Raw genomic sequence first — 15,845 nt, forward strand, 5'->3', positions numbered from 1 at the left:
ATATCTTTCCATCTTCTTCACATTCATCTGCCTATCCAAACATCTCTTAACATCTCTATTTACCTCTACCACCATACCAGGCAGCACATTCCAGACACCTACCACTCTCTGAGAAAAAAAACTTATCCCTCACATCTCCCTTGAACCTACCCCCTTTCACCTTCAATGCATGCCCTCTGGTATTGGACATTTCAACCCTGGGAAACAGATACTCCCTGTGTACGCTCTCTATACCTCTCATAATCTGATAAACCTCTGTCAGATCTCCCCTCAGCCTCTGGTGCTCCAGAGAAAGCAACCCAAGTTTGTCCAGCATTTCATGACCCACATGCCCTCTACACCAGAGAAGGGGATGCAGATATCTGATGCATAGAGGAGAAGGAGGGTGGGGTGGTGCAGGAGCAGAAGGTTGATAGGTGGAAGGAGGAGTGATGGGAAGATGGAGGAGGGGAAATACAGATAGCTGGTATATAGAGGAGAAGGGGAGGGGTGGCGCAGAAGCTGGTGGATCCAGGTGAGGAGGAGGTGATAGGTAGATGGAGGAGAGGAAAGAAAATAATAACAAAAGCTGGGAGGTGAGATTGGAGGTGACAAAAGACTGCATATGTTGGAATCTGATAGAAGAGGATGTGGAGTGTGGAGAGAGCAGATGGGAACAGGGAGGGGAAGGGACCCAGTGGGAGAAATATGTAGGTGATGGGCAGATGGAATGGGTGGAGAAGGATTGTGGGAGGCTTGGGGAGGTGTAGGAGAAACCGAGTAGATGGGGAAGAGAACAGGGACAGACGGTGGACCAGAATACCTGAAATTGGAATAGATTAGTTTGGCATAAATGTCCTCCAGACTGACCTGGATAGCCTCTGGGTGGGAAGCAGGGAGCTGAACTCATAGGCACAATTAATTTCTTCTGTCCCATGCCCAGATGAGACTGGTAAAATACTTTTGAAACTTAAATAACGACAGCACGGTTGAAAAGCAATTGCTCACTGTTCCTTCCATCTGAGACCTGCCCCATGTCTTGCAGTAACACAAACCTTGTTTTGTCCTTGTCTGCAGTGAATCACGAGATCTTCAGCCTGGAGGCAACATGCAACAAGAAGGAAGGTATGAGACCAGTCAGAGTGTGATGAGCACGATGGCATCCTCACCCACCATTCTCCACCCTGCAGAAATGCCATGCACACAGCCGGGGCTGTTGTGTCTACTGGTTGGAGTCTGGAGTGACCCAGAGGTATTCTTCCCATTGGATAGAGTCGGGGATGACTTCCATTCCAATTCTGGGGTGGCTAATGAGACCCGTGGAGGTCCCTCTCACAACTGGAGAAAGTGGTCACTCACCTTGTGAATGGGTGGGTAGCTTGTGAGTCAGTGGGCTTGCATAGTAACTCCGTGTGCTCCTAATGTACACTTCACGGTTTACCATCCCATCCCAAATACGCCTCTGAGACTGGGTGGAAGTCAGTGCTGTTTGATCACAGCTTAATTCCACCCAACACTCATTCAGTGATTTACACACCACCCGTCCCTCCCCCCCAGCCCATCCCCCCATCTCAGCCTCCTCCCTGTCCATCCCTCCTTCCTTCTTGTGCATCCCTGTGCCTCCATCCCCTCCCTTCTCCCCATACATCCTCTCCTCCCATCCCTCCTTCCTTCTTGTGCAACCCTGACCCTCCATCCCCTCCCTCCATCCTGTCCATCCCTCCTTCCTTCTTGTGCATCCCTGTCCCTCCATCCCCACCCTCCTCCCCATACATCCTCTCCTCCCACCCCTCCTCACCATCCGTCCTGTCCATCCTTCCCTCCTCATCAATCCTTCCCTCCTTCCCTACTGCCTACGTAATTCATCTCCTCCCTCCCCACCAAATTGTCCTGAAACTGCTTTCCTCTGACCTTGCCCGCCTCGCCCTTCAGCCTTGCTCACTGCCTCCCTCCTTGGCTTGCCTGATTCCTCACTCCTCCGCTCCACTGAGGGGGGGGGGGGTGGTGGCAGCACAATACGTCGCTGACTCTATGCACTGTTTCGACCCTAACCTCCGGTACTTGGTCTGTGTAGAGTCTGCGCTTTCTTCCTGTGAACGGCTGGGTTTCCCCCTGGGGTTCTGGTTCCCTCTCACATCCCAACGACAAGCGAGGTTGGTGGGTTACTTTGCAACTGCAGATGGCCCCCCAGTGTGTAGGTGAATGGTAGAATCTTGTGGGAGTTAATGAGAATAAAGGACCATGTAAATGGGTTAGCATCGTCAGTGGGCCAAAGGGCCTGCAACCACCTCTCCATGGCCCTATTCCGCCCTTCTCTCCGACACAGAATAGGTTGTGGGAAGCAAGCAGGTGAATAGGACTTTGCCTTGATGGACTGAATGGCCTCTTACGTCACATCGAAACATGAAAGCTATCAAGATACCAGAAATTGTCCAGATGAGCTCATGTAAATGATGAGTTCACAGAATGTTTTCTGGATAGTTTATAAGAGCAGCACACTCTGGAGCCAAGCAAAAGTGGTATTGTGGCATGCAAAAGAATGAATTAAGTAATCACTCTATGAAGAATCCCTGATGTAGCAACTGTCATAATAAAGTTAACTTTTCCATTCAGTTTAAGGGGGAGATGGGCCCAAGGCTAGGGGAGTTAATGAAGAACATCAACACAGCTAAGTAAAGCACGGTCACAGGATAGGTCGGTCAAGATACAATGATGGACATTTAAGGGCATCTTTCAAAAGGCATGGAATGGTTACATTCCAACAAGGGAAAACATTCCAGGAAGAGCACTCATATTTCACGGTTAATCAGACTTGAGAGAAAGCCATTTCATTACGTAAAGAGAGATTGAACACACCAGAAGGTTGTACAGAATACAAAGTCTGACTGAAAATTCAGTTAGGAAGCAAAAGTTGGGGGTAAAGTTAGGCAGAAATATAGAAACAGGGTTTCAGGGTTTACAAAGAAAAGTTTTTTTTAATGAGTAGACAGAATAAGTCACAAGAGACCGCAGATGCTGAAAATCTGGAGCTACACATGAAATGAGACCATAAGACATAGAGCACACACGCAAAGTGCTGGAGGAGTTCAGCAGGCCAGGCAGCATCTAGGAAGCTCAGAGTTCTTCCAGTATTTCGTGTGTCTTGTTCAGGTTTCCAGCATCTGCAGATTTTCTTTTGTTTGCCATAAGACATTGGAGTAGAATTAGGCCATTCGATCGTGGCTGATTTATTATCCCTCTCAACCCCATTCTCCTGCTTCTCCCAGTAACCTTTGACACCCTGACTAATCAAGAACCTGTTAACCTCCACTTTAAATATGTGTATACTCAATGACCTGGGCTCCACAGCTGTCTATGGCCATTCTACATACAGATTTATCTCCTTCTGGCTAAAGAAATTCCTCCTTATAAGAAGAAAATGAGACCAGTGACTGGAGGAACAATCTACCAGCAGAAATGGTAGCTGAGAGTTCAGTTGTAACATCTCACAGAAGTTTCAAATGGGAGGGGTTTGGAGAGATGTGGGCCGGATGGGTGCAGGCAGTAAACCAAGTAGGCATGGACTAGATGGGCCAAAGAGCCTGTTTGTAGTGCTATATGAATCTATAACTCAGCAGTTCAGGCAGCATTTATGAAGAAGAGTACAGTCGACATTTCGGGCCAAAACCCTTCAGCAGGACTGGAGAAAAAAAAAGCTGAGGAGTAGATTTGAAAGGTGGGGGGAAGGGAGAAAGAAACACCAGGTGATGGGTGAAAGCATACACGAGGAAATCTGCAGATGCTGGAAATTCAAGCAACACACAGAAAATGCTGGTGGAACACAGCAGGCCTGGCAGCATCTATAGGAAGAAGCACTGTCGACGTTTCGGGCCAAGACCCTTCGTCAGGACTAACTGAAAGGAAAGATAGTAAGAGATTTGAAAGTGGTGGGGGGAGGGGGAAATGAGAAGTGATAGGAGAAGACCGGAGGGGATGGGGTGAAGCTGAGAGCCGGGAAGGTGATTGGCAAAAGGGATACAGAGCTGGAGAAGGGAAAGGATCATGGGACGGGAGGTCTCGGGAGAAAGAAAGGGGAAGGGGAGCACCAGAGGGAAATGGAGAACAGGCAGAATGATGGGCAGAGGGAAAGAAAAAAAAGAGGGGGAAAGAACTAAATATATCAGGGATGGGGTAAGAAGGGGAGGAGGGGCATTAACGGAAGTTAGAGAAGTTAACTTTCATGCCATCAGGTTGGAGGCTACCCAGCCGGTATATAAGGTGTTGTTCCTCCAACATGAGTGTGGCTTCATCTTGACGGTAGAGGAGGCCATGGATAGACATATCAGAATGGGAATGGGAAGTGGAATTAAAATGTGTGGCCACTGGGAGATCCTGCTTTTTCTGGCAAACAAAGCATAGGTGTTCAGCGAAACGGTCTCCCAGTCTGCGTTGGGGCTCACCAATATATAAAAGACCACACCGGGAGCACCAGACGCAGTATACCACACCAACCGACTCACAGGTGAAGTGTCGCCTCACCTGGAAGGACTGTCTGGGGCCCTGAATGGTGGTGAGGGAGGAAGTGTAAGGGCAGGTGTAGCACTTGTTCCACTTACAAGGATAAAGATAGGTGAAACTTGGAGGGGGACGGATGAAGCGAAGAGCTAGGAAGTTGATTGGTTGAAGAGACAAAAGGCCAGGGGGAGGGGCACCCAAGGGAGGCGATGGGCAGGCATGGAGATAACATAAGAGAGGGAAAAGGGGATGGGAAATGGTGAAAGTGGGGGAGGGTCAGGCAGCATCTATAGAGGGAAATTGCCAGTTAATGTTTTGGGCCAAGGCTCTTCATCTGGACTGAAAAAAAGTGCGAGTGGAGCAAGAGTTGGCAGGTGATGGGTGGATCCAATCTAGGAGGATGATAGGCAAGTGAGAGCAGAGAGTGGGAATAATGTACACAAGGAAATAAGCAGTCATCATTTAGGCTGACCTCAGTCATCAGGGCCCCAGAGGATAAGTCCTGATGCAGAGTTTTCACCCAAAACATCGCTAGTTCCTTTCTCCTCCTCAGAGGGCAGTATAGTAGCATTGTGGTTAGCATAACACTTTACATCACCAGTTACAAGATGGGGGTTCAATTCCTGCCACTTTCTGTTGGAAGTCTGTACATTCTCCCCATGGCTGTTTGGGTTTCCTCCCACATTCCAAAGGTGCATGAGTTAGTGAGTTGTGGGCATGCTTTTGGGCTGCCACCAACACATCTTGGACTGTGTTAGTCATTAATATAATGCATTTCACTGTCTCATTTTGATGTACATGTGACAAAAAAAAGCTAATCTTTAAAATCCTTAAAGATGCTGCTCAGCCTGCTGAGTACCTTCAGCAGATTGTTTGTTGCTCCGGATTCCAGCACATGCAGTCACTCTGAAAAGGTTCTAGTCTGTACACTGAGGGAATTTACTTCCATTCTTTTGCTTTATCCATCCGCAGTGGTGGCTGCTCCCCTTATCCACTTTCACAACCTGGTGAACGGCCTTTGATTGGAAATACTAATTCCTTTTCTCTCCCCAATCTACTGAATGTTTTCGGCAGTTTCTGCAGCAGCACACAGAATCTCGGTGGGTCAGGCAGCATCTGTGGAGGGAAATAGACTGTCAATTGTTTCAGGACTGGAAAGAAGGATGGGGAGGTAGTCAGTATAGTTTGGGGGGAAGGGTTGGAGCAAGAGTTGGTGGGTGATAGGTGGATCCAAATGAGAGGAAAAAGACGGGCATTTTCTTTTTTCCATTTTAGATTCAGAATCAGTTTATGATCATTGTTTTGTAATGTGAAATTTGTTTTGTGGCAGCATGGCATTTTTAAAAATTGACTTTACATAGAGTGGCCACTGTATTAGACAGACCTGTACACCTGCTCATTAATGCATATATTTAATCAGCAACTCAATGCATAAAAGCATGCTGATATGGTGAAGAGGTTCAATTATTGTTCAGACCAAATATCGGAATGGGGAAGAATTGTGATCCATGTGGCTTTGACCGTGGAATCATTTTGGTGCAGACAGGGTGGTTTGAGTATCTCAAGCTGCTGATCTCCAACACTCTAGAGTTTACAGAGAATGGTGTGATAAACCAAAAAGAAACAAATAGTGAGAGGCAGTTCTGTGGGTGAAAACAGCCTGTTAATGAGAGGTTAGAGGAGAATGGCCAGACTGGTTCAAGCTGACGTGAAGGTGACAAAAAGTCAAAGAACCACACGGTACAACAGTGATATGCAGAAGAGCGTATAGGTTTTCACAAGTAAAATGGTGGAGGCATTTTATGTTTCAGAAAAGCCCTAGCAACTCATTTATTGAATACCAAAAGCTGAACACAAAGCATTCTAGAAGTCCTTTACGTAATTACCAGCCTCTTAAAGTGAACCCCAATCCAATATCAGCGGTTGTGAATTCTGTACGTTTCCACCAATTACTTTACCCTACACGCATCTCTGAATGCACAGTACATCAAATAGATAGGCTACAGCAGAAGTCCACGTACAGGCACTCTGTGGCCACTTTATTAAGTAGCAGATACCTAATGCATTGAGTTATACAACACATAGCATCAAAACAGACTTCCCCCAGACCAATTAGTCCATGTTGAACCCATCCAAGCTAATTCCATTTACTAGAAAGCACAGAGAGTTGTGGGCACAGCTCAGCACATCACTGAATCCCTCCCTGGACTCAGTCTACCCTTACCACAGCCTTGGTTAAAGACCCCAGCAACTCTGGACATTCTTTCTTCTCTCCTCTTCGGGTGGAAAGTACAAAAGCCTGAAGCATGTCCCACCAGTCTCATGAATAGCTTCTGTCCCGCTGTTATCAGACTCTTGATTGCACTACCAAAATGGCACTGGTGAGACATGGCAACATTTTGCAGATAGCTAGCAAAACTACGTACGGTTCTACTAACTACACCATTTTTGGACTACTATCATTGCCATGTGCAGCCTGTAATTCCCTTCGGGAGGTGTGCCTTTGAACCGTCTGTATGACCTGGCGTTTCTGCGGTATCCTGAAGGATTCAGCAAGCTGGACTCTGGAGAATGCAAGTAACGCTGTGGCGGCCATTACTGGAGTGAACTGGGTTGAAGTGGCAAGGCCTGGGCACAGGAGTGATAAACGAACTGATGATTATCCAGTTTAAGTGCCAGGCCAGAGTAAAATGTTTAAAGCTTCAGCCGAGAGTGAAAGATGAACTGGTGTTCAGCTTAAAACAATGTGAGGCTTACTCACCTCAGCGCTGAACTGGCCCTGTGGCTGTGGGCCTGGACCAGCTACTGTGTTGAACTGGCCCTGTGGCTGTGGTCTGGACTGGTTACTGTGCTGAACTGGCCCTGTGGCTGTGGTCTGGACTGGTTACTGTGTTGAACTGGCCCGGTGGCTGTGGTCTGGACTGGTTACTGTGTTGAACTGGCCCTGTGGCTGTGGTCTGGACTGGTTACTGTGCTGAACTGGCCCTGTGGCTGTGGTCTGGACTGGTTACTGTGCTGAACTGGCCCTGTGGCTGTGGGCTGGACTGGTTACTGTGCTGAACTGGCCCTGTGGTTGTGGTCTGGACTGGTTACTGTGCTGAACTGGCCCTGTGGCTGTGGGCTGGACTGGTTACTGTGCTGAACTGGCCCTGTGGCTGTGGCCTGGACTGGTTACTGTGTTGAACTGGCCCTGTGGCTGTGGGCTGGACCAGCTACTGTGCTGAACTGGCCCTGTGGCTGTGGTCTGGACTGGTTACTGTGCTGAACTGGCCCTGTGGCTGTGGGCTGGACTGGTTACTGTGCTGAACTGGCCCTGTGGCTGTGGGCTGGACTGGTTACTGTGCTGAACTGGCCCTGTGGTTGTGGTCTGGACTGGTTACTTTGCTGAACTGGCCCTGTGGCTGTGGCCTGGACTGGTTACTGTGCTGAACTGGCCCTGTGGCTGTGGCCCGGGCTGGTTACTGTGCTGAACTGGCCCTGTGGCTGTGGCCTGGACTGGTTACTGTGCTGAACTGGCCCTGTGGCTGTGGCCCAGGCTGGTTACTGTGCTGAACTGGCCCTGTGGCTGTGACCCGGGCTGGTTACTGTGCTGAACTGGCCCTGTGGCTGTGGGCTGGACTGGTTACTGTGCTGAACTGGCCCTGTGGCTGTGGCCCAGGCTGGTTACTGTGCTGAACTGGCCCTGTGGCTGTGGCCCAGGCTGGTTACTGTGCTGAACTGGCCCTGTGACTGTGACCCGGGCTGGTTACTGTGCTGAACTGGCCCTGTGGCTGTGGGCTGGACTGGTTACTGTGCTGAACTGGCCCTGTGGCTGTGGCCTGGACTGGTTACTGTGCTGAACTGGCCCTGTGACTGTGGCCCAGGCTGGTTACTGTGCTGAACTGGCCCTGTGACTGTGACCCGGGCTGGTTACTGTGCTGAACTGGCCCTGTGGCTGTGGCCCGGGCTGGTTACTGTGCTGAACTGGCCCTGTGACTGTGACCCGGGCTGGTTACTGTGCTGAACTGGCCCTGTGGCTGTGGGCTGGACTGGTTACTGTGCTGAACTGGCCCTGTGGCTGTGGCCTGGACTGGTTACTGTGCTGAACTGGCCCTGTGACTGTGGCCCAGGCTGGTTACTGTGCTGAACTGGCCCTGTGACTGTGACCCGGGCTGGTTACTGTGCTGAACTGGCCCTGTGGCTGTGGCCTGGACTGGTTACTGTGCTCAGCTGGCCCTGTGGCTGTGGGCTGGATTCACTTTTGAGAACTCTGCAGTTCATACAGTATGTATCATTTGTTTAAATCTTTTAATTGTATGATTTGCTCTTTTTTTGCTTGTATGATTTGGATGTTTGTCTTTGTTGTGTGGGGATTTTCATGAACTCTATTGTGTTGCTTTGTTTCATGGCTGCCTACAAGAAGATGGTATACAATACTGCACGTACTTCAATAATAAATCTTCTGTGCACTTTGAACTCTTGTGTGAGAAGATATACTCTTAACCTCACAATTAATCTCTTTATGATCTTGTACTTCATCTTTACTTGACAGCTTTCAAGGACAGCTTCTGTCCCACTGTTATAAGACTGTTTATTTATTTTATTTAGAGATATAAAGAGCCTGTGCCACCCAATGAGTATGCCCACGCCGTGAGTATGAGGCCATATTATCTGCCGCGAGAATTCGCAAACGTCGTTGTGGTGAATGTGTATGTCCCGCCGCGTGCCCCGGTAGCGTGTGACGTCATCAACTCCGCTGTTGCTAGGCTTCAGACACAGCACCCTGAGGCACTGGTGTTAATTACAGGGGACTTCAACCATGTACTTTGGACACGACACTACCTGCTTTCTCCCAGTATGTGGATTGTTACACCAGGGGTAATAGGACTATTGACCTACTGTATGCAAACGTAGAGGATGCATACAGTGCATCCCCGCTGCCTGCACTGGGGAAAGCTGATCACAACCTGGTTTTGTTACAGCCCAGATATAAATCAATTGTGATGAGGCATCCCACTACTACACGCTCTTTTAGAAAGTGGACTCCTGAAGCTGAACAGGCCCTGAGAGACTGCTTCGGTACTACTAACTGGGATGAACTGCAAGGGGGGCTTTGTAGGGGCGTTGGGGAGGTCACTGAATACACAACGGACTATATTAACTTTTGTGTGGATGTCGTTGTCCCTGTTAGAACTGTTTGCTGCTATCCCAATAATAAGCCCTGGATCACTAAGTCACATCAAAGGCCTCCTAAACCAGAAGAAGAGGGCCTTTAAAGATGGTGATCGGTTGCAGCTTAAAAGAGTTCAGAAGGAACTCAGAGTACAGATAAGGGGGGCAAAGGAGCAGTATAGGAGGAAGCTAGAACAAAAGCTGCAGAAAAAAAGCTTCAAGGAGGTGTGGGATGGGATGAAGATCATCACCGGATGCGGTGCAAAGCGGGGGGCAAACATAAGTGGAGATGTGGAGAAAGCGAACCAGCTGAACAACTTCTTCAATAGGTTCGACAGCACAATCTCATCCTCACCGCAGAACTCCACACCAGGCTTGTCTTTCTACTCGTCCTCCCTCTTACTTCCCTCACAGGAAAATAGCCACTCACAGGAGACCTTGCCCACGCCCAGGATTACGGCTGCACAGGTGGAAGGTCAACTGAGGAAGATCTGTACCAGCAAGGCGGCTGGACCGGATGGAGTATCCCCACGATTACTGAGGGCCTGTGCGACTGAGCTGGGAGAACCACTACAGCGCATCTGCCTGGAGCAGAAAAGAGTACCCAGACAGTGGAAAACATCCTGTATTGTCCCGGTACCGAAGAAACCACAACCAAAGGAGTTGAATGACTTCAGACCTGTTGCCTTGACGTCGCACGTGATGAAGACCATGGAGCGGCTGATAATACAGAATCTGAGGCCACAAACCAGGCACGCCCGGGGTCCTCTTCAGTTTGCGTATAAGGAAAAGGTGGGAGTGGAGGATGCTATCACGTATTTGCTGCACAAATCCCTCTCTCACCTGGATGGGGTCAGTGGTGCTGTGAGGATTACATTCCTGGACTTCTCTAGTGCCTTTAACACCATCCAGCCCAAGATCTTAAGGCACAAACTAACGGAGATGGGAGTAGACTCTCACATGGTGGATTGGATAGTGGACTACTTGACAGATAGACCTCAGTATGTGCGGTTGGGAGACTGTAGGTCTGACACGGTGGTCAGCAGCACAGGAGCGCCGCAGGGGACCGTGCTCTCTCCGGTCCTGTTCACCCTGTACACATCAGACTTCCAGTATAACTCGGAGTCCTGCCATGTGCAGAAGTTCGCTGATGACACGGCCATAGTGGGGTGTGTCAGGAATGGACAGGAGGAAGAGTATAGGAAACTGATACAGGACTTTGTGATATGGTGCAACTCAAACTACCTGCGTCTCAATATCACCAAGACCAAGGAGATGGTGGTGGACTTTAGGAGATCTAGGCCTCATATGGAGCCAGTGATCATTAATGGGGAATGTGTGGAGCAGGTTAAGACCTACAAGTATCTGGGAGTACAGTTAGACGAGAAGTTAGACTGGACTGCCAACACAGATGCCTTGTGCAGGAAGGCACAGAGTCGACTGTACTTCCTTAGAAGGTTGGCGTCATTCAATGTTTGTAGTGAGATGCTGAAGATGTTCTATAGGTCAGTTGTGGAGAGCGCCCTCTTCTTTGTGGTGGCGTGTTGGGGAGGCAGCATTAAGAAGAGGGACGCCTCACGTCTTAATAAGCTGGTAAGGAAGGCGGGCTCTGTCGTGGGCAAAGTACTGGAGAGTATAACATCGGTAGCAGAGCGAAGGGCGCTGAGTAGGCTACGGTCAATTATGGAAAACCCTGAACATCCTCTACATAGCACCATCCAGAGACAGAGAAGCAGTTTCAGCGACAGGTTGCTATCGATGCAATGCTCCTCAGACAGGATGAAGAGATCAATACTCCCCAATGCCATTAGGCTTTACAATTCAACCGCCAGGTGTAAGATATGTTAAAGTGCCGGGGTTAAAACTCAATGTATTTAATTAAACTACTTAAGAACTTTTTAAAAGCTATTATTAATGCTTTTTGAGAGGGTGATTTTAGATGCATATCATATTTTTACTGAGTTAAGTATTGTATGTAATTAGTTTTGCTACAATAAGTGTATGGGACATTGGAAAAAAATATTGAATTTCCCCATGGGGATGAATAAAGTATCTATCTATCTATCTATCTAATTCCACCCATGTGTCCAGTTTACATGTTCAGACACATCTAAGTTTTCCAAAATACATCATTGGAATGTAGGAGGAATCCGGAGCACCCGGAGGAAACCCACGCACTCATGGGGAGGAAGTACAAACTGATTACAGACATGGGCAGGAAATGAACCACAGATCACTGGCGCTGTAATAGCGTTATGCTACCATGAGTCTCTTCAGTGAAATTGTGAGTGGAGAGGAAGAGAAGAATTCGGAAAATTTGCAATCAACAGGGACGTTGCACTGAGCAAATTGTTGGAGCTGTGGTACTGAAATCATTCATCTTAAAAGAAGCATTAAGTCAGATGAATGGAGCTTCAATTTTCCAAAATTCTCTGACTCGGAAGCTTGGCAAACAACAAACATAACTGCTTTATTCAGAAAGGAAGAGAGAACAGGAAACCACATAACATTTGGCACAGGAGAACATGGGTGGGTTCTCTAATGAGGAAAGGTTGGGACAGATTAGGAACCTGTCCACTGGAGGGGTCTTGACTGAAAGGTGTCTGATCCTGAGGGGTCTTATAAAGCTGAATGTATTTCCACTCGTGAGAGGATGAAGATCTATGGGTCATATATTTAAGGCAGACACGAGATGAAATTTTTTATTCTTCCCTCATGTTCATGACCTCCCATCCACAAAGGATAGTGGCAACAGGATCTGAATATATCTTAGTCAGATATAGGCAGTAGTAAGAGAGAAGAGGCTGGGAATGGTGGTTACTACATGTATCTGTAGTCAAGGTTACATTCAGACCAACCAAGAAAATACTGGTTATTCTAACTACAGCATTGATTTCAGATTCTCATGACAGGGTAGGCTGGGCCAGTAATCTATGTTGGTATATTATAGTCTGTGGAATAACACCTCAAACAGCACAGTGATCCCTCAAGGCATGGCTATCCCTCCTCTTCTGCTTCCCCCACGATGTGAACCTCCTTCATCATAACTGCTTCCGCATTTCACCAACCCTCCTTGCCATTTCCTGTGGTTTGGCATTCCCTCCTTGATGCACCGCCAGTGGCATGACACCTCCCCCTCATTGTCCCTGCTACAGAGCAACATTTCCTCCTCACTGTGCCTCACAGAGCGATGTTCCCTCCTCACTGTCCCACAAAGTGATGTTCCTTCCCACAGAGCGACATTCCTTCCTCACTGTCCCTCTCACAGCACAGCCCTCCCTCCTGGTCAGCCCACCCGCATGTCGTGTGCCCTTGTCGACACCCTTCCTGTGACGATCATTCCATTGACACCAACTGTCCCACAGCATGGCACCCCCTAGCTATTGTAATGTATAAGGTATTGTGCCAATTTATAGCACCACTAGTAATTGCCTTGCTAGTAACTGCTTATCCAGTGTAATTGAGCAGTGCCTTATTTCTGTTCTGCTCAACAACTGGAGTGGGTCCTTGTGATCGAGAATGACTTCCATTCCGGGCTGTGTGGTCAATGAGGCCAAAGGGACAGCCGCAGACTGCCATAGGATGGGCATAGAGTCGTAGTCACAGCCAAGGAACAGACCCTTTGGCTCATCTAGTCCTTGCTGGCCTGTTCTTCTGCTAAGTCCTATCTATCTACACCCATAAATGGTTCTCATCCATGTATCTATCTAAACTCTGGCAGATTGTTCCACCTTTGCACCACTCTCTGAGTGAAGCAGTTCCCCTTAAATATCTCACCTTTCACCCAAAACCTGTGACCTCTTGTTCTAGGCTCACCCAGCCCAAGAGGAAAACCTCCCGTATTTATTGTTTGTAATGGAAAATGGCTTTGCTTATTCCTTTAGGATATGAACTACAGAGAATAATTAAAGGATAACATAATGAGTGTATAAATACAGTGTCTGCTTCCAAACAAGATGCTGGAGGAATTTAGCATGTGAGGCATCATCTATGGAGGGGAATATACAATTGATGTTTTGGGCTGAAACACCCCATCAGGACTGGAAATGGAAGGGGGCTGAACCTTCCCCCACCTTCTTATTCTGGCTTCTTCCCCTTTCCTTTCCAGTCTGATGAAGAATCTCAGCCCAAAACGGTCATTTTTTTATTCCTCTCCATAGATGTAAACTGAACTGCTGAGATCCTCTAGAATTTTGTGTGTACGTTACACTGGATTTCCATCATTTGCAGAATTTCTTATGGTTAATAACTGTCTCTAGTACTGATGCTTGGTGGTTTATTAAAACTACTTATTTATTATTCTGCTTAGAGATTTGAAAACAGAATGTAGTTTATATGAATTTGCATTTCAAACTTTCCTAAACTCAACCCTAAAGTTCTGGGCTGGTGATTAGTTCTCTGTCACAATTCGGGTTTCTCAGAAAAGGTCTGTAGGAGCCTATAGAGTTCTCTGATCTGGCACATCCTGTCCCACTGTGACCAAACTGGTATGATGAATCTTTAACAGGCACACCTGCTCAGCTAGGCTGCAGTGCCTCAGAATGAGGTGGAGGCTCGGTGCTAGATGAATCAACAACTGAACGTTTGCCTGCTGACAGATGATTGAAGTCTCCTTGTTACTCACACCTCACCACAGAAATTTGCATTAAGAATGAATTGAAAATACTGTGCCTGCAAATGCACTTGTGCATTAAAATGTGACGTGCAGTTCCCTTCATTAACTGTCAGAAATGTGTATGCCTCAAAGGGAGCATGCCTTACGGAAGCAGCTGTAGAGACGAGGGCAGAGACAGGAGGTGGGAGGAGCACAAGTGACCTGAGCATGGCCCTAATTACTGACCCTGAGCATCACAAGACAGAGGACCAGAATCAGGCCATTGATTCTGCTCAGCCATTCCCTCATGGCTAATTTATTTTCCCTCTCAATCCCATACTCCTACCTTTTCCCTGTAACCTTTGATAAACTTTCCAATTAGGGCAGCACAGTGGTTAACACAACACCTGGGTTCAATTTTTGCCACTGTCTGTGAGGAGTTCATACATTTTCCGTGTGAGCGCATGGGTTTCCTTGCATGGTATTTCAATTTCCTCCCACAGTCCAAAGATGTACTGGTAGTTGGTAGGTTAATTAGTCATTGTAAATTGTCCCTTGATAGGCTAGGGTTAAATCAGAGGATGGAAGGGCCTATTCCATGCTGTATTTCAATAAAAATAAATAAATAAAATCACAATCCTATCAACTTCTGCTTTAAGTATTCCTAATGAGTTGACCTCTACAGCTGCACTGTAACCTGCACTCACAGTGGCTGGCCAAGAGGCTAGTGGCCACAGCTTGCATCTGTGATGTAAGAGTCATAGAGACACACCAGGAAATCGGGCCCATCAACCACCTATTTACTGAACCTAACCACATTCCCATCAGCTCCCAGATTACACCATTCACCCGTCTGCAGTGGCCAATTAACCTACCAGCTCAAATGTTGTTTATATGTGATTGGCAAACAGAGCTCCTGGGAAAAACCCACATGCGCAAGTCCATAGAAAGCTACAGCATAGAAACAGGCCCTTTGGCCCATCCAGTCCATGCTGAACTATTTAAACTGCCTTGTCCCCTCAACCTGCTCCCAGACCATAGCCATCCATCTCTCCTATCTGTGTACCAATCCAAACTTTTCTTAAACATTGAAATCGAAATGGCAGCTCATTCCACACTGTAGTTTTCAGGATTATTCCTGTTTCCTGACATTTTCTCCACATTTGAACTGAATGTTCAGTCCATTCTATTTGTTTATCTATTTGGCGATCAAGCATGAAGTAGGAGCTTCTGACTTTTAGAGCCACATCACCACAGCAACCATTAACAACACCGATTAAACCTAATTAACCTAATTATGGGACAACTTACAATGACCAGTTAACCCACAGTTTTTGGACTGTGGGAGGAAACTGGAGATCCTGGGGAAAACCTATGCAGTCCGTGGGAAGGACGTACAGATACTCCTTATAGATGGTGCTGGAATTGAACTCTGAACTCTGATGCTCTGAGCTGTAATAGCGACGTGCTAACCACTACGTTGCCATGGCAACCATTAACTTACCCCACTGATTGGGGAACGATGATTTCTGCAGACTCCCCCAACTCAACTGGTGCAATAAAAACACCTGTAACTGCATCAGATACACAACGTTCTCCCCTTGACCATGTGGGGTTTTTTCTGGGT

At 47.6% G+C, this 15,845-nt stretch overlaps 1 protein-coding gene across 1 annotated transcript in view; it reads left to right on the top strand.

The window, feature by feature from the left end:
* LOC140715712 (synaptonemal complex central element protein 1) overlaps nucleotides 1–15,845 on the top strand; it is a 72,905-nt gene that overhangs the window by 17,044 nt on the left and 40,016 nt on the right. The window contains exon 5 of the mRNA XM_073028083.1: nucleotides 1,057–1,104. Within this exon, the coding sequence (XP_072884184.1) occupies nucleotides 1,057–1,104 (48 nt within the window). The remainder of the gene's footprint in view (nucleotides 1–1,056; nucleotides 1,105–15,845) is intronic.

This window comes from Hemitrygon akajei, chromosome 24, assembly GCF_048418815.1.
Source record: "Hemitrygon akajei chromosome 24, sHemAka1.3, whole genome shotgun sequence".
In the NCBI taxonomy this organism is placed as follows: domain Eukaryota; kingdom Metazoa; phylum Chordata; class Chondrichthyes; order Myliobatiformes; family Dasyatidae; genus Hemitrygon; species Hemitrygon akajei.